General features: G+C 38.3%; 1 protein-coding gene across 5 annotated transcripts in view; it reads left to right on the top strand.

Moving 5' to 3' along the window:
* Senp7 (SUMO specific peptidase 7) overlaps positions 1-25794 on the top strand; it is a 160413-nt gene that overhangs the window by 117277 nt on the left and 17342 nt on the right. For all 5 annotated transcript variants that reach the window (NM_001105888.2, XM_006248244.5, XM_006248248.5 and 2 more), the window contains 8 exons: positions 8560-8890; positions 10452-10609; positions 13706-13852; positions 18017-18050; positions 20710-20889; positions 21192-21454; positions 23075-23208; positions 24921-25037. In NM_001105888.2, coding sequence (NP_001099358.1) covers positions 8560-8890; positions 10452-10609; positions 13706-13852; positions 18017-18050; positions 20710-20889; positions 21192-21454; positions 23075-23208; positions 24921-25037 — 1364 coding nt within the window. The remainder of the gene's footprint in view (positions 1-8559; positions 8891-10451; positions 10610-13705; positions 13853-18016; positions 18051-20709; positions 20890-21191; positions 21455-23074; positions 23209-24920; positions 25038-25794) is intronic.

Raw genomic sequence — 25794 nt, 5'->3', positions numbered from 1 at the left:
CGTATATTAAACCATCCCTGCATGCCTGGGATGAAGCCTACTTGATCATGGTGGATGATTGTTTTGATGTGCTCTTGGATTCGGTTTGCCAGAATTTTATTGAGTATTTTTGCGTCGATATTCATAAGGGAAATAGGTCTGAAGTTCTTTTTCTTTGTTGGGTCTTAGTGTGGTTTAGGTATAAGAGTAATTGTGGCTTCATAGAAGGAATTCGGTAGTGATCCATCTGTTTCAATTTTGTGGAATAGTTTGGATAGTATTGGTATGAGGTCTTCTATGAAGGTCTGATAGAATTCTGCACTAAACCCGTCTGGACCTGGGCTCTTTTTAGTTGGGAGACCTTTAATGACTGCTCCTATTTCCTTAGGAATTATGGGGTTGTTTAGATGGTTTATTTGTTCCTGATTTAACTTCGGTACCTGGTATCTGTCTAGGAAATTGTCCATTTCCTGAAGATTTTCAAGTTTTGTTGAATATAGGCTTTTATAGTAAGATCTGATGATTTTTTGAATTTCCTCTGAATCTGTATTTATGTCTCCCTTTTCATTTCTGATTTTCTTAATTAGGACACACTCTCTGTGTCCTCTCGTTAGTCTGGCTAAGGGTTTATCTATCTTGTTGATTTTCTCAAAGAACCAACTTTTGGTTCTGTTGATTCTTTCTATGGTCCTTTTGTTTCTACTTGGTTGATTTCAGCTCTGAGTTTGATTATTTTCTGCCTTCTACTCCTCCTGGGTGTATTTGCTTCTTTTTGTTCTAGAGCTTTTAGGTGTGCTGTCAAGCTGCTGACCTATGCTCTTTCCTGTTTCTTTCTGCAGGCACTCAGCGCTATGAGTTTTCCTCTTAGCACAGCTTTCATTGTGTCCCATAAGTTTGGGTATGTTGTACCTTCATTTTCTTTAAATTCTAAAAAGTCTTTAATTTCTTTATTTCTTCCTTGACTAGGTTATCATTGAGTAGAGCATTGTTCAATTTCCACGTATATGTGGGCATTCTTCCCTTATTGTTATTGAAGACCAGTTTTAGGCCGTGGTAGTCTGATAGCACGCATGGGATTATTTCTATCTTTCTGTACCTGTTGAGGCCCGTTTTTTGACCAATTATATGGTCAATTTTGGAGAAAGTATCTTGAGGAGCTGAGAAGAAGGTATATCTTTTTGCTTTAGGATAGAATGTTCTATAAATATCTGTTAAGTCCATTTGGGTCATGACTTCTCTTAGTCTGTCTATGTCTCTGTTTAATTTCTGTTTCCATGATCTGTCCATTGATGAGAGTGGGGTGTTGAAATCTCCCACTATTATTGTGTGAGGTGCAATGTGTGTTTTGAGCTTTAGTAAGGTTTCTTTTACGTATGTAGGTGCCCTTGTATTTGGGGCATAGATATTTAGGATTGAGAGTTCATCTTGGTGGATTTTTCCTTTGGTGAATATGAAGTGTCCTTCCTTATCTTTTTTGATGACTTTTAGTTGAAAATTGATTTTATTTGATATTAGAATGGCTACTCCAGCTTGCTTCTTCCGACCATTTGCTTGGAAAGTTGTTTTCCAGCCTTTCACTCTGAGGTAGTGTCTGTCTTTGTCTCTGAGGTGTGTTTCCTGTAGGCAGCAGAATGCAGGGTCCTCGTTGCGTATCCAGTTTGTTAATCTATGTCTTTTTATTGGGGAGTTGAGGCCATTGATGTCGAGAGATATTAAGGAATAGTGATTATTGCTTCCTATTATATTCATATTTGGATGTGAGGTTATGTTTGTGTGCTTTTCTTCTCTTTGTTTTGTTGCCAAGACGATTAGTTTCTTGCTTCTTCTAGGGTATAGCTTGCCTCCTTATGTTGGGCTTTACCATTTATTATCCTTTGTAGTGCTGGATTTGTAGAAAGATATTGTGTAAATTTGTTTTTGTCATGGAATATCTTGGTTTCTCCATCTATGTTAATTGAGAGTTTTGCAGGATACAGTAACCTGGGCTGGCATTTGTGTTCTCTTAGGGTCTGTATGACATCTGTCCAGGATCTTCTGGCCTTCATAGTTTCTGGCGAAAAGTCTGGTGTGATTCTGATAGGTCTGCTTTTATATGTTACTTGACCTTTTTCCCTTACTGCTTTTAATATTCTTTCTTTATTTTGTGCGTTTGGTGTTTTGACTATTATGTGACGGGAGGTGTTTCTTTTCTGGTCCAATCTATTTGGAGTTCTGTAGGCTTCTTGTATGCCTATGGGTATCTCTTTTTTTAGGTTAGGGAAGTTTTCTTCTATGATTTTGTTGAAGATATTTACTGGTCCTTTGAGCTGGGAGTCTTCACTCTCTTCTATACCTATTATCCTTAGGTTTGATCTTCTCATTGAGTCCTGGATTTCCTGTATGTTTTGGACCAGTAGCTTTTTCTGCTTTACGTTATCTTTGACAGTTGAGTCAATGATTTCTATGGAATCTTCTGCTCCCGAGATTCTCTCTTCCATCTCTTGTATTCTGTTGGTGAAGCTTGTATCTATAGCTCCTTGTCTCTTCTTTTGGTTTTCTATATCCAGGGTTGTTTCCATGTGTTCTTTCTTGATTGCTTCTATTTCCATTTTTAATTCCTTCAACTGTTTGATTGTGTTTTCCTGGAATTCTTTCAGGGATTTTTGCGATTCCTCTCTGTAGGCTTCTACTTGTTTATTAATGTTTTCCTGTGTTTCTCTAAGGGAGTTCTTCACGTCTTTCTTGAAGTCCTCCAGCATCATGATCAAATATGATTTTGAAACTAGATCTTGCTTTTCTGGTGTGTTTGGATATTCCATGTTTGTTTTGGTGGGAGAATTGGGCTCCGATGATGCCAAGTAGTCTTGGTTTCTGTTGCCTGGGTTCCTGCGCTTGCCTCTCGCCATCAGTTTATCCCTAGTGTTACTTTGTTCTGCTATTTTTGACAGTGGCTAGACTGTCCTATAAGCCTGTGTGTCAGGAGTGCTGTCGACCTGTTTTCCTGTTTTCTTTCAGCCAGTTATGGGGACAGAGTGTTCTGCTTTCGGGCGTGTAGTTTTTCCTCTCTATAAGCCTTCAGCTCTTCCTGTGGGCCTGTGTCTTGAGTTCACCAAGCAGGTCACTTGCAGCAGAAAAGTTGGTCTTACCTGTGGTCCCGAGGCTCAAGTTTGCTCGCGGGGTGCTGCCCATGAGCTCTCTGCGGCGGCAGCAACCAGGAAGATCTGCGCCGCCCTTTCCGGGAGCTTCTGTGCACCAGGGTTCCAGATGGCATTTGGTGTTTTCCTCTGGCGTCCGAGATGTGTGCAGAGTGCAGTCTCTTCTGGTTTCCCAGGCGTGTCTGCCTCTCTGAAGGTTTAGCTCTCCCTCCCACGGGATTTGGGTGCAGAGAACTGTTTATCTGGTAGATCCCTTCAGGTTCTGGCGGTGTCTCAGACGCAGCGGTCCTGCTGCTCTTGGACCCTCCTCCACGGGAGCCCAGAGGCCTTATACAGTTTCCTCTTCAGCCAGGGATATGGGCAGGGGTGGGCAGTGTTGGTGGTCTCTTCTGCTCTGCAGCCTCAGGAGTGCCCACCTGACCAGGCAGTGAGGTCTCTCTCCCACGGGGTTTGGGAGCAGAGAGCTGCTGCGGGCCGGGATCCGAGGGTTTTAATTGGATTTTTTAAAATTTACATTTCAAATGTTATTCCCCTTCCCGGTTTCCTGGACATGAACCCCCTATCCCCTCCCCCGCCCCGTCTCTAACAGTGTTCCCACCCCATTCCCCCCCCCCTTCCCCTAAACTGGGGATCCAACTTTGGCGGTCCCAAGGGCTTCTCCTCCCATTGGTGCCCAACAAGGCCATCCTCTGCTACATATGCAGGTAGAGCCCAGGATCAGTCCATGTATAGTCTTTGGGTAGTGGTTTAGTCTCTGGAAGCTCTGGTTGGTTGGCATTGTTGCTCTTATGGTGGTGCAAGCCCCTTCAGTTCTTTCAATCCTTTCTCTAATTCCTCTAACTACTGTGAAGGGTGCCGTTTCCCTAATTTCTTTCTCAGTCCGTTTATCCTTTGAGTAGAGGAAGGCTACTGATTTGAGTTAATTTTATACCCAGCCACTTTGCTGAAGTTGTTTATCAGGTTTAGTAGTTCTCTGGTGGAACTTTTGGGATCACTTAAGTATACTATCATATCATCTGCAAATACTGATATTTTGACTTCTTCCTTTCCAATCTGTAGCCTTTTGATCTCCTTTTGTTGTCTGATTGCTCTGGCTAGGACTTCAAGAACTATATTGAAAAAGTAGGGAGAAAGTAGGCAGCCTTGTCTAGTCCCTGATTTTAGTGGGATTGCTTCAAGTTTCTCTCCATTTAGTTTAATGTTGACTACTGGTTTGCTGTATATGGCTTTTACTATGTTTAGGAATGGGTCTTGAATTCTTGATCTTTTGATGTTGAATTTTGTCAAATGCTTTCTCAGCATCTAATGAAATGATCATGTGGTTTTTTTCTTTGAATTTGTTTATATTGTGGATTATGTTGATGGATTTCTGTATATCAAACCATTCCTGCATCCCTGGGATGAAACCTACTTGATCATGATGGATGATCATTTTGATGTGTTCTTGGATTCGGTTTGCAAGAATTTTATTGAGTATTTTTGTTTTAATATTCATAAGGGAAATTGGTCTGAAGTTCTCTTTCTTTTTGGGTCTTTGTTTGGTTTAGGTTTAAGAGTAATTGTGGCTTCATAGAAGGAATTGGTAGTGCTCCATCTGTTTCTATTTTGTAGAATAGTTTGAACAGTATTGGTATGAGGTCTTCTTGAAGGTCTGATAGAATTCTGCACTGAACCCATCTGGTCCTGGGCACTTTTTGATTGGGAGTCTTTTAATAGCTACTTCTATTTCTTTAGGAGTTATAGGGTTGTTTAGATAGTTTATCTGTTCCTGATTTAACTTTGGTAACTGGTTCTTGTCTAGAAAATTGTCCATTTGCTCCCGATTTTCCAGTTTTGTTGAATATAGGCTTTTGTAGTAGGATCTGATGAATTTTTGAATTTCCTCAGATTCTGTTGTTATGTCTCCCTTTTCATTTCTGATTTTGTTAATTGGGACACCCTCTCTGTGACCTCTGGTTAGTCTGGATAAGGGTTTATCTATCTTGTTGATTTTCTCAAAGAACCAGCTTTTGGCTCTGTTGATTCTTTGTATAGTCCTTTTTGTTTCTACTTGGTTGATTTCAGCCGTGAGTTTGATTATTTCCTGCCTTCTACTCCTCCTGGGTGTAATTGCTTCTTTTTGTTGTAGAGCTTTTAGGTGTGCTGTCAAGCTGGTGACATATGTTCTCTCCTGTTTCTTTCTGTAGGCACTCAGAGCTATGAGTTTTCCTCTTAGCACTGCTTTCTTTGTGTCCCATAAGTTTGGGTATGTTGTCCTCTTATTTTCATTAAAATCTAAGAAGTCTTTAATTTCTTCATTTCTTCCTTGACTAAGTTATCACCGAATGCAGCGTTGTTCAACTTCCATGTATATGTGGGATTTCTGACGTTATTTTTGTTATTGAAGACCAGCCTTAGTCAGTGGTGATCTGATAGGATGCATGGGATTATTTCTATCTTCCTGTATTTATTGAGACCTGTTTTGTGACTGATTAAATGGTCAGTTTTGGAGAAGGTTCTTTGAGGTGCTGAGAAGAAGGTATATTCTTTTGTTTTAGGATGAAATGTTCTATAAATATGTTAAGTCCATTTGCTTCATAACTTCTGTTCGTTTTTCTATGTCTCTGTTTAATTTCTGTTTCCATGATCTGTCCATGGATGAGAGTGGGGTGTTGAAACCTCCTACTATTATTGTGTGAGGTCAAATGTGTGATTTGAGCTTTAGTAAGGTTTCTTTTATGAACCTAGGTGCTCTTGCATTTGGAGCGTAGATATTAAGGATTGAGAGGTCATCTTGTTGGATGTTTCCTTTGATGAATATGAAGTGTCCTTCCTTATCTTTTTTGATGACTTTTGGTTGAATGTCGATTTTATTTGATATTAGAATGGCTACTCCAGGTTGTTTCTTTGGACCATTTGCTTGGAAAGTTGTTTTCCAGCCTTTCACTCTGAGGTTGTGTCTGTCTTTTTCTCTGAGGTGTGTTTCCTGTATGCAGCAAAATGCTGGGTCCTCTTTATGTATCCAGTCTTTTAGCCTATGTCTTTTTATTGGGGAATTGAGTCCATTGATGTTGAGAGATATTAAAGAATAGTGATTGTTGCTTCTTGTTATTTTTTGTATTTAGAGGTGGAATTCTGTTTGTGTGTCTTTCTTCTTTTGGTTTCGTTGCAAGGAGATTCCTTTCTTGCTTTTTGTAGGGTGTACTTTCTTTTGTATTGGGGTTTTCCATCTATTATCCTTTGTAGGGCTGGATTTGTAGAAAGATAAGAAAGTGTAAATATCTTGGTTTCTCCATGTATGTTAATTGAGAGTTTTGCTAGAAATAGTATTTGTTTTCTCTTAGGGTCTATATGACATCTGCTCAGGATCTTCTGGCTTTCATAGTCTCTGGTGGGAAGTCTGGTGTAATTCTTATAGGTCTGCCTTTATATGTTACTTGACCTTTTTCCCTTACTGCTTTTAATATTCTTTCTTTGTTTTGTGCATTTAGTGTTTTGACTATTATGTGATGGAAGGACTTTCTTTTCTGATCTAATCTATTTGGGGTTCTGTAGTCTTCTTGTATGTTTATGGGCATCTGTTTCTTTAGGTTAGGGAAGTTTTCTTCTATAATTTTGTTGAAGATATTTACTGGTCCTTTGAGCTGGGAGTCTTCACTCTCTTCTATACCTAGTATTCTTAGGTTTGATCCTCTCATTGTGTCCTGGATTTCCTGTATGTTTGGGCCAGGAGCTTTTTGCATATTACATTATCTTTGATGTTTGTGTCAATGTTTTCTATGGTATCTTCTGTCTCTGAGATTCTCTCTTCTATCTCTTGTATTCTGTTGGTGATGCTTGTATCTATGACTCCCTGTCTTTTCCTTAGGTTTTCTATCTCCAGGGTTGTCTCCTTTTCTGCTTTCTTTATTGTTTCTATTTCCATTGTTAGATCCTGGATGGTTTTGTCCATTTCTTTCACCTGTTTGGTTGTGTTTCCTGTAATTCTTTATGGATTTTTGTTTCCTCTTTAAGGTCTTCTATTTGTTTACTTGTGTTGTCCTGTATTTCTTTAAGGGAGCTATTCTTGTTCTTCTTACAGTCCTCCATCATCATCGTAAAGTGTGATTTTAAATCTATATCTTGCTTTTCTGGTGTGTTTGGATATCCAGTATTTGCTTTGGTAGTAGAACTGGGCTCTGATGATGCCAAGTAGTCTTGGTTTCTGTTGCTTAGGTTCTTGTGTTTGCCTCTCACCATCAGGTTGTCTCTGGTGTTAACTTGTTCTGCAATTTCTGACAGTGCCTTGACCTTCCTGTAGGCTTGTGTGTCAGCACTCCTGTAGACCTGTTTTCTTTCAGCTGGATCTGGGAACAGGGAGCTCTGCTCTCCGGTGTGTAGGTGCTCCTGATGACTGGCTTTCAGCTCTAGGCGCAGGCAGAAACCTGAAGGGTTCTGCCCCTGACTGCTCCTAGGTTCCTGTACCTAGGGGGCACAGGTGGTGCTAGGGAATTTCTTCTTGGGTCAGGAATATGGGCAGAGGGTAGTCTCCTTTGAGTTCTCAGGAGTGTCCGCACTTCTGAGGGTCCAGCTCTCTCCTCCACAGGATTTGGGCACAGGGAGCTGTGTGACTAGTTCAGTTCAGTTCCAGGCGCAGGCTAGACCAGCAGGTTCCTGGTACTGACTGTGCCTATATTCCTGTATCCAGAGACACTATGCAGTTTCCTCTTGGGCCAGGCATGTGGGCAAAGGTATTCAGAAGTGTCTGTCTGTCCTGCGTTTTCAGGATTTTCCGAACTTCTGGGTGTTCAGCTCTCCCCCACGGGATTTGGATGCAGGGAGCTGTTGGATCAGTTCAGTTCAGTTCCAGGCACAGCCAGAAACCAGAAGTGTCCTGTCCCAGAGGACTTCTGCCTTTGTGTTTTCTGAGTCCACTTCGCAGGTCACTTGAAGCAGAAAAGTTGGTCTTACCTCTGCTCTGAGGTGTGTAGGCGCTCCTGGGGATTGGCTTTCAGCTCTCGGCGCGTTTTCATAACTTTTTATGTTCACTCTTAGATTCTTTTCCTTTTACCAAAAGCAATTTTTTGTTACTAATTTTGGAAATAAAAATATTAAAACCCTTCTAAGTTTACTTAGCTGTGATACCTGAAGGATTTTTTCCTTCTTTCTTCCTTTTTTTTTGAGACAGAGTCTTTGGGTGTGGTCCTGGCTGGCCTTGAATCCAAGAGATACTTCTGCCCCCCAAGTGCTGTGATAAAGACGTGCATCACTCCTCCCTGTGGAAGTTTTTTACTTGACCCTTTAAAAATTATTTAGGCATCAGGTTTAATAGGTCAAATTCAGTATCGTCATACTTGTAGATAGCTTGTAGCTATCTGTCTATATACTTATAAAAACAATACATTTTTAATGGTATTCCTTATGAGTTTAAGCCATAGAAAAACCAAATGGAAAAATGCAATTTCTTTACTTTCAAAAATATGTTCAGAAAGAAGAAGAAAATGAGTCTACAGTCTCCAGTAAGCTTGAAGAGTCCAATGAAGACTCTCACCAGGACCCAGCACCACCCGAAGGACTCACTCCGGACTCTTTGGAGACCGAGGCCACTAACGTGTGCTCATTCGTGGTTCAGGAGCCAGATGTTAGTGCTGCCTCTGGAAGGGCCTGCTCACCCAACAAAAGCTCGGAGAGCTCTGTTTCTAGTGAAGTGGCAGAGAATTCTTCGGCGGCTGAGAAGGGTGAGGCATCGACTGTAAAGGAAGCACCTCCTCCAGGAGGAAACAGTGAAGAGAACCAGTTGTTGATGTCAGCTGAGCCAAGTAAGTAAAAGAAACTGGAAAGACTCTCGCTCTCAAAGCTCTACTCAAAGCTCTTGTTCCTCTCAAGTTTTGCTAAGGCAGTAAGCTGCTTGGGCTTCTGGGAAATGATTAATGTTAAGGTGAGGGCAAGCATCCCTTATAAACCTTGTAATACTGATTTGGGTAGGCAGATGGAGTCCGGAAATAGTAAGTGCTTTTATTCTATGAATATGAGTGTTTTGCTGGTGTGCATGTATGTTTACCACATGTATACCCTCAGAGACCAAATGAAGGCATCAGAGTCCCAGGAACTGCAGTTCATGTGGTTCTGAGCCACCATGTCATTGCAGGGAACTGAACTCAGGTCTTTTGCAAGAATAGCAAGTGGTTGTAATCAGTGAGCTCTCTCTCTAGTCCTAAGAGTAAGTTTTAAAAAGTATTTACCATGAAGTAACCCAGTAATTACAAAAATACTTCTCGGAAGACCATTATTATTGTGATATTGTTGAAGTGGAATTTTAATGCAGTTTGACTATTGTCATTAATTTTGATTTAGTTAATTTTAACCATAATCATCTGCTGCAAGAATCCAGAAGTCTACAGGGTACACGATGATTGTATCTGTATCTTGTAGCCATTAATTCTCCTTCCTCAAGGAACTAATGTGACTTAGGGCACCATGCAGAGTGATATTGCCGTATTTACTTAGAACTAGAATTTGTAAACTCACCTGTTAGTTCTAACACTAACAAAATCCCTGCTATAATTACTTAAAAAAGTGACTGGGCTGGGAATATAGCTCAGTGGCATAGTGCTCAGTTAGCATTTATAAGATGCTAGATTCACTCTCCTGCACAAAAGAAAGAGAAAGGAAAAGGAAAGAAAGAATAAAAAGATTGATTTTGGGGGCTGGAGAGATGGCTCAGCCGTTAAAGGCTAGGCTCACAACCAAAAATATAAAAGATTTATTTTGGTTCATAGTTGAAAGAGAGAAGTGCGGAAAAGATTTATTTTTGTTTAAAATTATATAGGCTTCAGTCTAGGATTGGGTGGACCCAGTGCTTTGGGTCTCTTGTCAATGTTCTAGGTAGCAGGGAATGCCAGGAAGCACACAATAGAGTGAAACCATATATTTTATTCTTTGGGGAGCAAAGGGAACAGGTTGGGCAGACAACTCCATATCCTTTTCTGGCAAGTCCCAGTGACCTAAGGATGTTTAGTAACCTGAAGATCTTCCACTGCTAGGCCCCACCCCTGAAAGGCTCCAATCACCTCAGCGGTAACACCTACAGGATGAAGCACATCTCTGGGGACACTCACCACCCAGAATGTACTGTGTTCACTTATGGCTTTAGTCATCTTTACATACCTTTATTCTTTAGAGGGTTAGACTGTAGGAAGCTACTGTATAATAATGCTCATATGGACTCTGTATGTAACTACTACTAATAAGGTCATGAAAAATAGTCCAGATTTAATTTGAATATATGTTAGATTTAATGTGATTATTAAAGATAATTAGTTAGAAAGTTATTTTTAAGTCATTAATTGTGACACATTTAAAATACATTTTCCTTTTTAGTTGTTGTTTCCAGTGACGAAGAAGGACCGGTTGAACATAAGAATTCAGTAATTCTAAAATTACAGCCTTCTCAAGATTATGAATTTATGAGTGAAAATCAGACTACTTCTGATCCACAGTTGTCAGAATTAATGCTGGGTGCATGTGAATCTGTACAGGTAATTTATCTCTGTATCTGTATCTTGTAGCCATTAATAGAATAATAGGGAAGTATTTTGTCTTATTACCAAGGCTTAAAGCAATTTTTATTGCATTTATTTACTTATTTGCATGTATGTGCATTGGGATGTGAAGGCCTTGGCACAGTTGTGGAGGTCAGAGGACAACCTGCCGTAGTTTTGTTTTCCATTATGTAGGTCCCAGAGGTTGACTTCATGTTGTTCGTCCTAGTGGAACTTACCTGCTGAGCCATGTTTCCAGCCCCTAGGAAAACATTCTTATTGGTTAATATCTATTGTTTCAGTAAGCAGAATATTATGATAAACGATTATGCAGTTCCTGAGTATGAGTTTCACAACCACTTTACTATTAGTTTTAGTGACATCTTTTTTTAGTTTAGATATTCTGTGACTTGAAAATATTTTCTTTTCCATGGTTCTCATTGAACTATAACTTTGCTCTTTGTCTACTCTTGGAGTAATATGTCTACTTTGGATTATGTCTTTTCCTCACATAACTATCTTCAAATACAGAATTTATAATAAAGTATATAGATTTGATGTAGCAGGGGGTTCTTAAGCACTCACATTTCTCTTTAAACAATTATGTATTTTGAGTGTGTGTGTGTGTGTGTGTGTGTGTGTGTGTGTGTGTGTGTGTGTGTGTGTGACTTATGTGCAGGTCTGAAAATGCTTGGGAATTGTTCTTTTCTTCCACAATTGAATTCCAGGGATCAACTGTAACTTAGGTCATCAAGTTTAAAGGCAGGAATTTGCTGAGCTGTCTTGCCTAGCCATCCACTAACAGCTCTTAATTGCTAATTAAAAATGCAGTAGCAAGAAGGGTAGAGTTAGATCTGGGAGGAATTAGGGGGAGGAGTTGTAGATAATTATGACTGAAATAAACTGTTTGTGAAATTTTCAAACTATATAGTACTATAATTCTATATAATAACTGCTAACATGTCATACATGCAGATGGAAGGGTTGGAATTGGTGACTAAACAGAGCTTTAACTATAATATTTTTGCAGAGGTATAATCTTCTAGTTCAAAAGTTCAATCTGGCTTTATATAGAACAACACTAAAAAAAATTCAGCTACTCTTGAGTTGTATATGGTAGCTCTCTGTGTCCCGAGGATACACAAAAAATATTCACCCAGCCATGATGAATGTTGTGCCAGGCAGGTGTCTATGTGTTACTCTCTGTTAACAACCCTTTATCTGAACGCTATTTAAAGCCCATCACAGTCTCAATTTTTGCCATTGAAAAGTATATTAAAATACAAAAGTAAGAATATTATCTTGGTTAATAGAAGCAATTTTGTTTGTTTAAATATTTGACCTAAGTAGGTAAACCTGAATTTGGGTCTTAGTTTTGCTTCTTGTTGAGTACAGGACCACAAGCAAGTTAACCTAAGCACTCCAAACTGTTAATGTCGTTCATGAAATGGGGTGTGAGGGCCTATTTGGTCAGTAGTCATAGAGATTAAAAGATCTGAAATATTTAAAAACTTACTGTAAACTAAAGCACTAACTCTGAAGTTGTTTCTATTAATTTAAAAACCGAATAAAGCCATAATGAATTTAAAACAATGGCAGAAAAGAATATAATTAGGAGTTTAGTCTTAGGATTAATTTTTGGGTTTTCCATTTTATTATAGTAAATCTGAACTCAGTATCAACATTTGTGTTTTTCTCCCTGACTGATCAGTTATTTTGGCTATTTATTTTTTGGCGATTACAAAGAATTTCTCAGAAATTACTGATTAAACCTAAATTTTGATCTAGAAAATCAAAGCACTTCATGACAGCCATTAATAAATATTCAAAATATTAGTACTCAAAACCTGTAGCTCAAGAATAGTTTTAAGCCTAATAATCCTATTTTTATTTTATGTATATGAGTGTTATCCTAGCACCCCATGTGTGCCTCGTGCCTGTGACCTACAGAATAGGGTACCTGATTTCTGGAACCAAGAGCTACAGGTGATTGTAGGCTATGGGAATCAAACCTTGATCTTTAGGAAAAGAAACGGACTTGTTAAGCACTGCACTGTCTAACTCATGAGCTTTCAATCTAACCAGGTGGACCATATCACAGTCACCGTAACCTGTAGTTTCTAGAATTTCTCGGTTTGGTTCGTAGTGCTTCCTCTAATAGAGTCAGTGATTCTTCCTATACGGCCACTTAGGAAACATTACTTGATGCTGTAAATCATGTCTTCTCTCTGAAACCTTCACCGACTTCTTCAGGAGATTCCAGTTTTCTATTCCAACATTCTTATTCTCTGTGCTATTTCCAATACAGTGAAAAATTAATAAAATTTTTAGAAAAATATTTGACTAGAATTAAAATCTAAAATAGTCAATTTAATTCAACAAATACCAGTGTCAACTTGGATTTTCACTGTTTACAGGTTTAAAAGAGAGAGACAAAAAGTATAACTCTTCATCCTAACAAACTCAAAGGTTAATTAGGGAGTTTATCCAAGAATATAAATAATCGTAAGACAGAATAAATCTGGTAGCAGTCTTCTTTGGTTCTTCTGTACCTCAGCAACTTGCCCAAGTCACTGGGTCTTCTCTCCCCACTCCCTTAACCCCAAATGGTAAGTAAACAAATGTGTTTGGGTAATAGTCAGGTGAGGGAGTGGTCTTAAAATAGGAAATTAAGGATACAACTCAAAATAGGTATCATGTCTTTAAACATATATAAAATATCCCATAAAAATTAATCTCAACTTTGGTTTCATTTGTACATATGCACAAACAAAAAACTAAAAATGTACAAGATTAAAAATTGAATAATAGGGGTTGGGGATTTAGCTCAGTGGTAGAGCGCTTGCCTAGGAAGCGCAAGGCCCTGGGTTCGGTCCCCAGCTCCGAAAAAAAAAAAGAACCAAAAAAAAAAAATTGAATAATAAATTTAAAGTCTACATTTTATAAAAAAAATCTTATTGACTATTTTTGTTCATATTAAGAACAGTATAAAATTCTTTAGTCATCATTTAAAGAAGAATTTTCTGTTTGAACATAATTTTCAGCTTTTCTATAATTCTTAAAAATGTTGCATTTATAATTTATACTTTTTAGGTATCATCTGAATTATGTCCGTACAATCCTGACATGGAAAACATTTCTTGTATTAACCCTAATAGTGAAATGGATCTGAAATTGGATTTCATATTTACTTGTGTGTATATTGGTAAAATAAAAGGAACTTCAAAAGGTTGTATCACGGTAAGTAAATTCTATAACATTTTATATAAAAATCTCAGTAATATTTTACCACATGATCACCAGAGATGAGCTGAAAAGGGACAACATAGACATACCAGAGTGGACAAGGGACAAGGCTTCAGCCCTACATAGAGAACTAAGGCAGCTAGAAATGCTGAGAGCAGGCATTTCTGGGAAATAGTCTTCCCAGGGAAGAGCCCACCATTTAGTTACCTTATACAAATGGTCAGCCCAGAAAATATGTATACAAGTAACATTATACAGACTGAGCAGGTTATATTTAGAAGTATATTGTCTCTGTGTGTAGATGCACATGCAAAGAACAGTGAGCAAAGAGGCTGTGAGTTTGAAAAAGAACTGGGAGGGGTAGGTGGGAGGACTTGGAGGAAAGGAAAGGAGGGAAATGATGTAATTATATTATGCTCTCAAAACAAAAGAAAAAACTTGAAGAAATATTAGTTAACACTTTTTTACTTTAAGAACAGTGTAAAGTTTGTTTTAGTTAAAAACTAGAACCAACCCCCCCCCCCCAAAAAAAATCTACAAGCGAGTTAAAGGAAGAATGTAAAAGATCATCAACGACTTTGTATGCCAAGACAGCTGCTGCTAATTTGGAATATATACAATTTAATATTCCTCGTGCATACATACTTACTCACACAGAGTATGTAGTATGTAATAAAATAGTTATTATGCACTATTTTGCAGTTTACTACAGCCATGTTAATTTACTTCTCTTTTCATTTCGAAGTGGGCATCTTTTAAGATTTCCATTTGTCGTTCATTTCAGTTGTCCTGGTGTTTTGCTGTGAATGTCACTGGGTTAAGTTGTCTGCAGTAGTGTTCATTTGTGGTCTCACTTGGGAGCTGAGGGAGGAGCATCCTTGAGCCCAGGAGCTTGAAACCCTGTCTCAAAACAGACAAATTTATCCCTGCTTTCAGGAAAACAATTTAATAAATCAAACTAAACTTATGTACATGAAGAAAGACTGAGAGATTCTATGATATTTAGAATTACAATGAAAAAACACATAGGCAGTTTTGAAAGTTATAATCATATAAGAAGGAAAAAGGGTAAAAGTCTTAAAAATTTCTGGGTCTCCAAAAGATGTTTTATATGTATTCTTTTTCAGACACAGTTCATGATTCTTTGTAACAGATATAAAAGAGCTGGGTTTTCTGGGTAGGTTAAATATATTAGATAGTTAAATTTAGTCCTTTAAACTTCAGAGTTCCCACTATATTAGACGTTATTGTGATTAAGGTAAATTTCTCACTATTGTGATAGCTTCAGTTTAACTGGATTAGGAAAAGAATTATGGGAAGTTATGTAAATTAGAGCAGCTTTCTCGAGTTGGTCATTTGTTTAGTTATTAGTTACTGAGTGCAGCAGTCAATACAGTTTCTTTTGTAAAAAACCGTTAACACCTGTGGTTGTCAGAAAAGACTTCCAGGCACAAACGGTGTTAGAGAACTGTGCTGACACGAAGGGTATTGTGTATCAGCATTATAGTATTATAGTCAGCTTTACTCTCCTGCAAATCGATGTGAACTTTATCCCGGCATTAACATTTCGCTGGGAGTAGAGCACATGCGGTGACAGTAAACATTCAGAGATGCAGGTCAGGATCAGATTCTTGCCACGTGGAAGGAAGGCTTTAGTGGAACAAGGATGTTTGATGGTGTGGGAAGGAAGAGAGAACACAAATGTAAGCAGGTCGGCACTAGAGACATCATTGCACAGCGTTTCTCAGTCATTTGGAAGTTATGTCTGTATAAATTCTGAAAAAGAAGCCAACTTTATATTCATTTTCAAGAGATAGTCCTTTATATTTCTGAGATGTATTTTCTGAGACTAAGTACTCAGTAAAACATGTCAGAACTTGGGAAGGGAAGATGCATACCACAGTATGTTAGTTATATAAAACAAACAAGCTATATTTGATTACATAAAATCAGATTATCTTAATTAGATATGCACTTTTGTGGTAATAGTGCCCTTCGACTGGGCCTTTTCAGCAGTTCTGTGAAATGCTCAGTGACTGACACAGTCACTCCGTCACTGAAGTAGTACAGGCAGCAGAAGCAGCATTTGAACCCTAAATTCAGCATCTGGCTAATTTACCCCCATTGCCTCACTTTAGGCTTCCCTGGCCAACTTACCCTGTGGAACATGAGTTTTGTATTTTTAAAATTATAATATGAAGTTATTTTTAAATTAAGAAAATAAATGAAGTACAATTAAACCTGTGTTGACATTGGACACTGTTACTTGCCTAGAACTCATTTGCTGTCTATTTCAATTTTATCTTGTGTTTGCAAGTTCTATCTCTGATGTAGTCAACAGCTCCATAAGTGTCCTGATCAGAAGAGAAACTTACCATCAACTATAGGCAGATTTGATTGTAAGTAAAGGAAAAGCAGTTGTCAAAAACCGTGTGAAATTTTGTCTTGAGAGTTAGAAGTGTAACAGACTGAATAGACACAGGAAAGATAAGCAGAGGAAATAGTTTAATGATGTACAATGATCAGAAAGAGCAAGGACCTCAATCAGAGGGAGTCTCACAGAGAAGAGAAGTGATTGGTCAGGGTAAGAGGCTGGGCTGCTGCCTGAGTCCTTTGGCAGGTGCATAACAATTACGAACTCAGACTTATTAGACGGTTGTAGCCATTCTTTATCAAGCAGCTGACTTTTGTTGTTATTGTTTGTGTGAAGTAAAGAAAATCTTCCTAGTTGCTGGCTAGTCTCTAAAGGCAGACGGTTCATAGCAGGTAGTAACAATTTTAATGTTTTATTACAAAGAAGTAGTGCATTAGAACTTTGGTTTGATCAGTAGTCACTTGTGCGTTTGGTTAATCCATAAGAGAATAATCATCTGTTTTGGAGACAGTTGCCTTGTGTGGGCTCCTGGCATTTCTTTTTTTTTTTTTTTTTTTTTTTTTTTTATTCTTTTTTTTTCTCCATCTTTATTAAATTGGGTATTTCTTATTTACATTTCAAATGTTATTCCCTTTCCCAGTTTCCAGGCCAACATCTCCCTAACCCTCCCCCTCCCCTTCTATGTGGGTGTTCCCCTCCCCATCCTCCCCCCATTACACACCCTCCCCACAACAATCCCGTTCACTGGGGGTTCAGTCTTAGCAGGACCAAGGGCTTCCCCTTCCACTGGTGATCTTACTAGGCTATTCATTGCTACCTATGAGGTTGGAGCCCAGGGCCAGTCCATGTAGTCTTTGGGTAGTGGCTTAGTCCCTGGAAGCTCTGGTTGGTTGGCATTGTTGTTCATATGGGGTCTCAAGCCCCTTCAGCTCTTTCAGTCCTTTCTCTGATTCCCGTTCTCAGTTCAGTGGTTTGCTGCTGGCATTCGCCTATGTATTTGCCATATTCTGGCTGTGTCTCTCAGGAGAGATCTACATCCGGTTCCTGTCAGCCTGCACCTCTTTGCTTCATCCATTTTATCTAGTTTGGTGGCTGTATATGTATGGGCCACATGTGGGGCCGGCTCTGAATGGGCGTTCCTTCAGTCTCTGTTCTAAACTTTGCCTCCCTATCCCCTCATGTTTACTCTTTTTTTTTTCTTTTTTCTTTTTTTCGGAGCTGGGGACCGAACCCAGGGCCTTGCGCTTGTCATGTTTACTCTTTTTTTTTTTTTTTATTAACTTGAGTATTTCTTATATACATTTCGAGTGTTATTCCCTTTCCCGGTTCTGGCATTTCTTTTGGACATTGTCTTATGCCTTAAAATTTCATAGCCTACTTTTGAGAAGTAGGGTTTTACCCTTTTGTTGTTGTTCTTTTGTTTTTGCTTTTCAAGATAGGGTTTCTCTGTAGTTTTGGCAAATATGTAGACCAGACAGAACTCAGAGATCTGCCTGCCTCTGCCCACTCTTCCCGACTGCTGGGATTAAAGACGTGTGCCACCACCACCTAGTGGTTTTAATAAGTTTTATAAATGAGCATTTTGATAAAGTTACTTGCACTGTTAAGGACTCTTAAACAACTGTAAAACTAAGTCTTTACATTGAGATAATTCTTTGCTTTTTTTTTAGTACTTTTATTAAGTACTAAAAATTGACTAATACTGAATACTTGAATACTAAGAAACTTGAACAGAAACGCATTTGGAGTAGTAACTCATATTTTGTTTCATATTTTTTCTTTAGTTCACAAAGAAGTATATTAAAATCCCATTTCAAGGTAAGCCATCTTCTCTTAATAACATTTCTTCACTGTAATTTTGAGGATAAAGTAATCGATTAGAAAATTTCTTAAGTTATGTCACAAAATTTCCATCAGTCTTTAGTATAGAAAATAAGTAAAGTGAAGACCATTTAATGTTTCATGTTAACAGTTTTAGCAGTTCCAAAAAACTTTAAAGTGTTTTCTAGTACCAAAAGAATATATTATTGTTTTAATGACTATAAATCAAATATAAAGTAATGATTTTAGGATTAACAAAAATAAAAGTTTGATAGACAAATATTTTGCTATAATGAACATGATTAGGATAAAAACTAAAAAGAAGAGCACACAGACATATAGTGTGTATCTGCAAAGAGAACTAAAGAGAAGAGCACACAAACGTATAGTGTGTATCTGCAAAGACAGAGCTTTTACCCTTACAGTATAGCAGAGTGGAGATGTGCCCACAGCATAAAGGGACACAGTTTCTCATTCTTCCCAAACAAAACATTTCAGAATAATTAGTGATGAAAATAATAACTGATAGAGAATAATCTCTGTAGAGAGTTAATTAGAAAAAGAATAGGAAAAATAATGTGTGTGCAGAGCACAGATGTGAACTTGCATAAAGGAAGCATCGTTGCGACACTAAAGATGTGATTGAAGCAGTTTCAGTTCCTCAGCTCCTGCATGTGGAGAGTCAGTGGCCTGATATGGTAGTAAATGTGACAGTTGGATTACCATTTAGGTACTGAGAACATTCAAGACACAGTAATTTAATGGTCCTTGTTAGAAAACACTAAGATGTTTATGAACGAATCATTAAGACCTAATGTGGTGTTGTCCTTGCTCAGCTCATGTTTAGGCAGTCGTATTGGTGAGACTTCATGAGGGTAGCTTCTGCCATCCTTAGGAGACACAATATCAAGGCAGACTCCCTGGTGTGTGGATCGTTCAGTTTTTCCCTTCCTTCCCACAATGGTCCCTGAGCCTCGGTGCAGGTTTTATGTTGTAGATGTTCTGTTGGACTGTGATCCACGTGTCTGTGTTTTGATTGGTTGTGGGTTTTCTACAATGGTTTCTGTCTGCTGTAAAGAGAAGTTTCCTTGATGAGCTGTAGGAAATGTACTTCTCTGTGAGAATAAGGACAAATATTTAAATGTACTTAGGAATTATGCTGCTTTAGAAATGTGAGTGCAAGTTCTCCTCCAACTTCCTTGACTTCCCTGGTCCTGGGTAGTTGGCTAGGTTTCTAGAACCAAGTATGAATTCCCTCTTGGTGGCTGGTCTTAAGTCCCATGAGAGAGCTTTTGTTACCACCAAGGATGATGCCACTAATTTACCCTTAGGATTCCTGTGCCATACGCTAGGTATTGTGGGTCACATGTATCATAGCTGGGTTGGGCTATTGGTTGGTTCCCTCCTTTGGAAGCTTGCATGGTGCTTTTTGGTACCACAGGGAAGAGCCCTTCAGGGTGCTCTGTCTGAAATGCATGGTGTCTTCAGCAGTATACACTTAACCTTCCACCTCTCATGGGCAGCCATGGGCAGAGCCTGTACTGTTTGAGGAGTCTCTTCTGTGACTCTGACCAACAGCTCTAAATAGGGTTTCTCATCTCTGGCGCTGGAGTTTTTGCTAGATGGTCTTTGGTTCTTTGAGGGAGTATTGTCTGCTCAGATGGGAAAATTTCATTAAACTATATGTGCATATTTATACACAAACTTACTATGTATTAGAGGTATTTTTAGGTTGGTAGTTAATAATGATTCCTTATGACTTTTTCAGCTGTCCTGTTATTTTATCCACCCCTTCCTTCTGTATTTATCTCGCTCTCCCTTCCCCCATTTCCCCATTTCCAGTTTTGCTTGCACCCCTCCCTGTTGCTCCTCTAAAGTGGTCCCTTTTTACTTTCCTGACTTCTACAGTTACTCAAGGCTAATCTACTCACATCTAAAGATTTGAGGCTTGGAGCCCCCAGTGAGAGACAGCATGCAACTTCTGTCTTTCTGATAAAGTCTGAGTCTGGGTTACCTCACTCAATAATGATCTTTTCTAATTCCATCCACTTACCTGCAAAGTTTATAATTCTATTTATTTTTAACAGCTAAATACTAAGCTGTAGTGTATATGCACCACATTTTCTTTATCCATTTGTTGGTTGTAGGACATTTCTGTTGTTTTTGTTTCTAGTACTTCTGAATAAAGCAGCAGGGAACATGGCTGGGCAGGTGTCTGTGGAGGAGGATGTCAAGTTCTTTCACCACATGAAAATTTTTCCTTCCCTCTCCTTCCTTCACCACTTACATGTACCCCACTTGCTCTTTTTAAACTCATGGCCTCTTTTTTTTTTATATATATATACCAATGCAACTTGTTTAGTCCTTGTAATGTTACTCGTATGTGAATATCTTCAGGGCTGACCATTGGCATTGGATAACCAGTTGGTGTGCTCTTTCCTAGGCCAGGCTGTTTCTCCCACTCAGCATTCTTTAGACGACAGCTTAAGTTTGTCCTTTGACAATTTCACACATATTCCTCCCCACACTGCTTTGGACATGATGTTTCATCACAGCAACAGAAATTCTCACTAAGACATACAGTGTATCAAGAAAGTGTCAGAGATGGTGTATTCCTAAATAGATTACTTTAAATTGTTTTCTTTATTTATTTCAGTGTCTATGAATGAGATTTCACTGACTGTGGACACGGCACGTTTAAAGAGGTTCGGGTTATGGGAAAGCAAGGATGATGACCACAGTAAGAGGAGCCATGCTATCCTTTTCCTCTGGGTTTCCTCAAACTACCTTCAAGACATTCAGACCCAGTTAGAAAACCCTATGCTAAGCCAGCAATGTGAGTATGAAGATAACTCTTAAATTCCAGGAGAATCCCCAAAGTTAGATGGGAAGTAACTTTTTCTAAAAGAGTTTTATAGACTACCATTATTTCATTCCAGTGAGGTAGAATAGGAGCCTAAAATTGTGAATTTGGGTTTTTGATTACCAACTGTCTATTTTGGAATTTAAACTTGTCTGTTATTACCTAACATACAAAGTACTTGGTTGGGTTTTACATAAAACCCTTACTGTTATTCACTGTTAGAGTAACTATAATTGCCTTTAAAATAAAAATTGGTCTCTTTTTTTCTTTTATAGCAAAAGCCAATGAATTCATTTTCCTTGAGTTAAATAGTCCCATTTCACAAAGAGAAGAATTGAAATTGAAAGATATTATGATGGAAATCGGTGCGACAAATGGAGAATTACAGCTCTCCTGTCCGTTGCCCTGGGTTCAGGCATTTCCTTTGTTTCAGGATCTCTCTCCACAAGAAATCTCTTTTCTTCACTATTACTGTGCTTCAGCTTCCTCTTTCCCTGCTGTTGCTGGAGCAGACATGAAGAAGAAGCCAGTGTCTCAGGTTAGCATGTGACTAACATCATTGACAGAGGGTAGGAGGTAAAAATTGCTCCACTGTTTAAAATGCTCCTTGTTGAAAGCATACAAGAACCAGCATAAGAAGCTGGGAAGTTTCTTCAACACAATCAGTAGTGGTGGGATGAGATTGTAACTAAAGGACATCATAAACATCTCCGGTCTGTACTAATGCAGACGGGGGCGAAGACTCCAATGAAGTAATAAGTGGGGGACAGTTCTGACAGTAGAATTCAGTAACTGTAAAAAGATAAGTGAAATGCAAAGTCATAACTAAAACACTGTACTTATGATTCTTGCTGGCCAGAGTCTTGAATGCATTCTGAATTTAGTGGATGAGAACTCTGGAGAAGTAGCATGTGTGTATAACCTCAAGTCCCTTACCCCAAACAGCCATTAAATTAGAAAACGACAGTAGTACTCTGTAGTGGAGAGACCTGAGACAGCAACGTAGACAGGTGAGCATAGTCAGCACCGTCTGCAGTAAGGCATGCCCTGTCACACTGAGCAGGGCAAACTGCTCCTGTCGTCTTCTCAATAATATATATTCTAGCTCTGATGTCAAGTGAAGGAGGAGGCAGACCCACTGGGGACCAACGGCCTAAAAGAAGTGGCTGTTATTCTCCTACTACGAAGGTTCTGAAAGATAAGACAACACTAGCAAAAGGGTGTTGGTAGGAAAGGTAGTGAGAGCAGGCTGAAGTCCTCAGCTAATATTCTAATAGTCAGATTTTACTGATTTATGATATTAAGATTTAGAGAATATAGACAGGATTTTCTTTTTCCAACATTCTGTAAGTAACATTATATTAAGGAATAGTAATTAAAAATATGTTATCTAGGGGACTTTTAGAGGGCTTATTGGGTAAAGTGCTTGTTGTGCAAGTTTTTGGAAACCACAAAGGGCTGAAAGGAGAGAACCATTTTCCACACGCATGCTGTGGAAAATGAATGCATCATGAACACCCGTACATGCACAATGTTAATGGTAGATCAAATAAAATAAATTTTATCTTTTTGTAGATTGATAATATACTTATAGCGTATATAATTGTCATTTATGTCTAGAAGGAAAAGTGTTTCCTAAGTAGCTGTGACACACAGATAGATATATATGTGTAGAAGTATGACCTGAGGCTCTTTTACTTTAAAGCCTATAAATAGTGTTAAATAACATAATAGTGTTAGATGAATCAGAAAATATTACTATATGCAACTTTATATGTTACTGTTTAATAATGGAATATCAATTTCTGATATAAGCTCAGTCTCTTTAGTTTAAAATTTAGTTTGTCATAGTATTACCTACCTGTTTTGATTATTTTGAGACACAAAGTTGATTTCTTCTTTAATTGTGGAACTCATGCCTGGAAGTAGGACTTTAGGTTTAAACTTTAGCCATTATATTATATATGAAATCTCTTGATCAATAGTATTTTTTATTTGATTATACATGCATAGGAATTTTATAAGTATAGTTGTTACTTTTTGATATACATTTCTTTTAGTTGTAGTTTTTTTCAGTTACAAATACAGATTTTTACCTCTGTGTTTTTCAAAATTGATGTTTGTTTTCATGTACTTACAAGAGTCTTTTTTTTTCCAGCCCTCAAATGCAGATGTCGTCAAGCCTACTTACACCTTTCTACATAAACAAAGCAGTGGCTGCTACTCACTGTCTATTACTTCAAGTCCAGATGAAGAATGGCGAGAAGTCAGGAACACTGGACCCGTTCAGAAGTAAGAACTGTGCCATATCCTGTTGGTTGCACTGTTCATATTAGTAGCTTTTCCCTTTTTTTTTTTTTTTTTTTTCCGGAGCTGGGGACCGAACCCAGGACCTTGCGCTTGCTACCACTGAGCTAAATCCCCAACCCCTATGCCGATGCTGCTTTTGAGTAGTTTTCCTGCCGGAATGCTTTGAGTTTTACTGTTGTGCTCCTGGCTAGCAATGGAAATAGTATTGTTTATGAAGGACATGCAAATTATCATGAAAATGATAGGCATCATTTCATTTAATTTTGTGTCTGTATGAAAAAATGACTCACCACAATTTGGAAACATTCAAGAGTTTATTGAAAATCTTGGAATAGCAATGTATGGTTTTAGAAATTGCACATCTTAACAAAAAGAAATTGTACATCTTATATGTGAATATATAGTAAGGAAATAAATTTGCTTATTAAAGTATTTCTCAGTTTAGGTACTTTGGTGTTTATTTAGGTCTCTTTTTAAAGGCGCTTCTTTTTTTTTTTTTTTAATTTACTATATATAAGTACACTATAACTGTCTTCAGCCACACCAGAAGAGGGCATCAGATCTATTTACAGATGGTTGTGAGCCACCATGTGGTTGCTGGGATTTGAACTCAGCACCTCTGGAAGAGGAGTCCGTGTCTTGACCACTGAGCCATCTCTCCAGCCCTTAAAGATGCTTCTTTTTTCTTTTTTCTGGAGCTGGGGACCGAACCCAGGGCCTTGTGCTTGCTAGGCAAGAGCTCTACCACTGAGCTAAATCCCCAACCCCTTAAAGATGCTTCTTGATAGATTATCTTTCATATGTTTTCTGTTGGTGGTAAGGCAGAATATTCTGTACATTGGAGATTACTTTTATACCTTAGAATTTTTTTTCTCACTTTTTTAAGCAGTCGAAAGCACAGGAAAAGGCAATAACTGGTTTCATAGGAACTATAAAATTACATTTAAATGTTCAGTTTTCTTATTTAGGTGCTTTGATACCAAGATGAGATCAGTTGTGGATGTCACTGGGTTTCATGACATTTTTCTAGTACAGTTATAGCTTTATAAAATTACTGCATTTGCCCATCAAACGATCCCCTACTGATGCTGAGATTATAGCCTGGAATCCAGTCAGTTGTGTGTCTACCTTTTAAGAGGATGTGCCAGGAGATGCTTATGGGCTGTCATTTGTCATCCACCACTCTTTGGTAGTGATGGGTCTCATGTTTTCGTTTACGTCCTGTCACATATACACGGAACCATTTTCTTAGGGGAAAGCTGCCTTGTTACATTTATACTGTCTATCTCCTGGCCACCAGAAAGACTGAACGGTGTTTGAGTTCTGGCCTTTCTGAATGCAAAAGAATTCATTTTACATTCAAATTTAGAACTGCAAATTGGAGCATTGGGAAATCTCGCTTTATTATAACACTTATTGAAAGATAAATATTACACAAAAGATTTATATAATGTAGGAAAATTTGAATTGTAGAGATTTATGAAAATATAGGAAAGTATAATCTGTTATGTCTTAGTAGATACTCTACTGTATAAAGTTTAGCTATGGACAGTACCACCTACCAGCTGTTTCATATGAGAAATTAATTAATAATATATTACTATAAGTTATATAAAACTTTGCATATTATATAAGCATATTTTGTATATAATATAATATAATTTATATTTTAACTTTATTTTTATTTTTTAAAGGTTGATTGTGTATCCTCCACCACCTACTAAGGGAGGCTTGGGAGTAACTAATGAAGATCTGGAATGTTTAGAAGAAGGAGAATTTCTTAACGATGTGATCATTGACTTTTACCTTAAGTAAGTATAATTATGTTCTCTTTTGTTTATAAGCATTACTGTGAAACTGATTAAATATCTTTTTTTTTTCAGTTGTGCTTGGTATTGAACCTTGGGCCTTGTGCATATCAGGAAAGCATCTGCCATTTAGCTGTATGCCCTCTTGAAAATAAGTGTCTTTATCTGAATTATTTTCCACTTTAGTCAGAAGTAACCTGGCAAAAGTTCACATTCAGAGAGCGTTTTGCCTGCTGCCATTGTCTGAGGCTGGCTAATTCAGGTGCATTCTCTCACCATCCACAGACATCACACATCACAGAAGAGTCAGCACTTGCTGTTTTGGCTTAGTTTTGTTTTTTTCTTTTTCTTTTTTTCGGAGCTGGGGACTGAACCCAGGGCCTTGCGCTTGCTAGGCAAGCGCTCTACCGCTCAACTAAATCCCCAACCCCTTTGGCTTAGTTTTTATGTGTGGAGTTTTTGATGTACTTCTTGAACATTGCGTACCATGGCGAAGGAAGTATTTACAGAATTCAGTGCACTTTGGGAATGGAAAAGAAACGACTATAAAGTTACTGTTTGTCAGTGCTCAGGAGCCTGGGGAGCTGAGAGAATGGAGCTGACAGAAGAGGCACAGTCTCGTGCAATGGCCTGCTTCATTCAGACTGTTAGCTTGTACTCTGAGGGGTAAGATAGCATAGGCATAAGCGAACTCTCACGGGCTTCAGCCTGTACAAACCAAGCAAGTAAGCAAGCAACCGACGGACTCACCAGCCCAAAC

Source organism: Rattus norvegicus, chromosome 11 (assembly GCF_036323735.1).
Source record: "Rattus norvegicus strain BN/NHsdMcwi chromosome 11, GRCr8, whole genome shotgun sequence".
NCBI lineage: Eukaryota > Metazoa > Chordata > Mammalia > Rodentia > Muridae > Rattus > Rattus norvegicus.
Note: the sequence above shows the minus strand (reverse complement) of the source record. Positions and strands in the feature narration are given on the sequence as shown.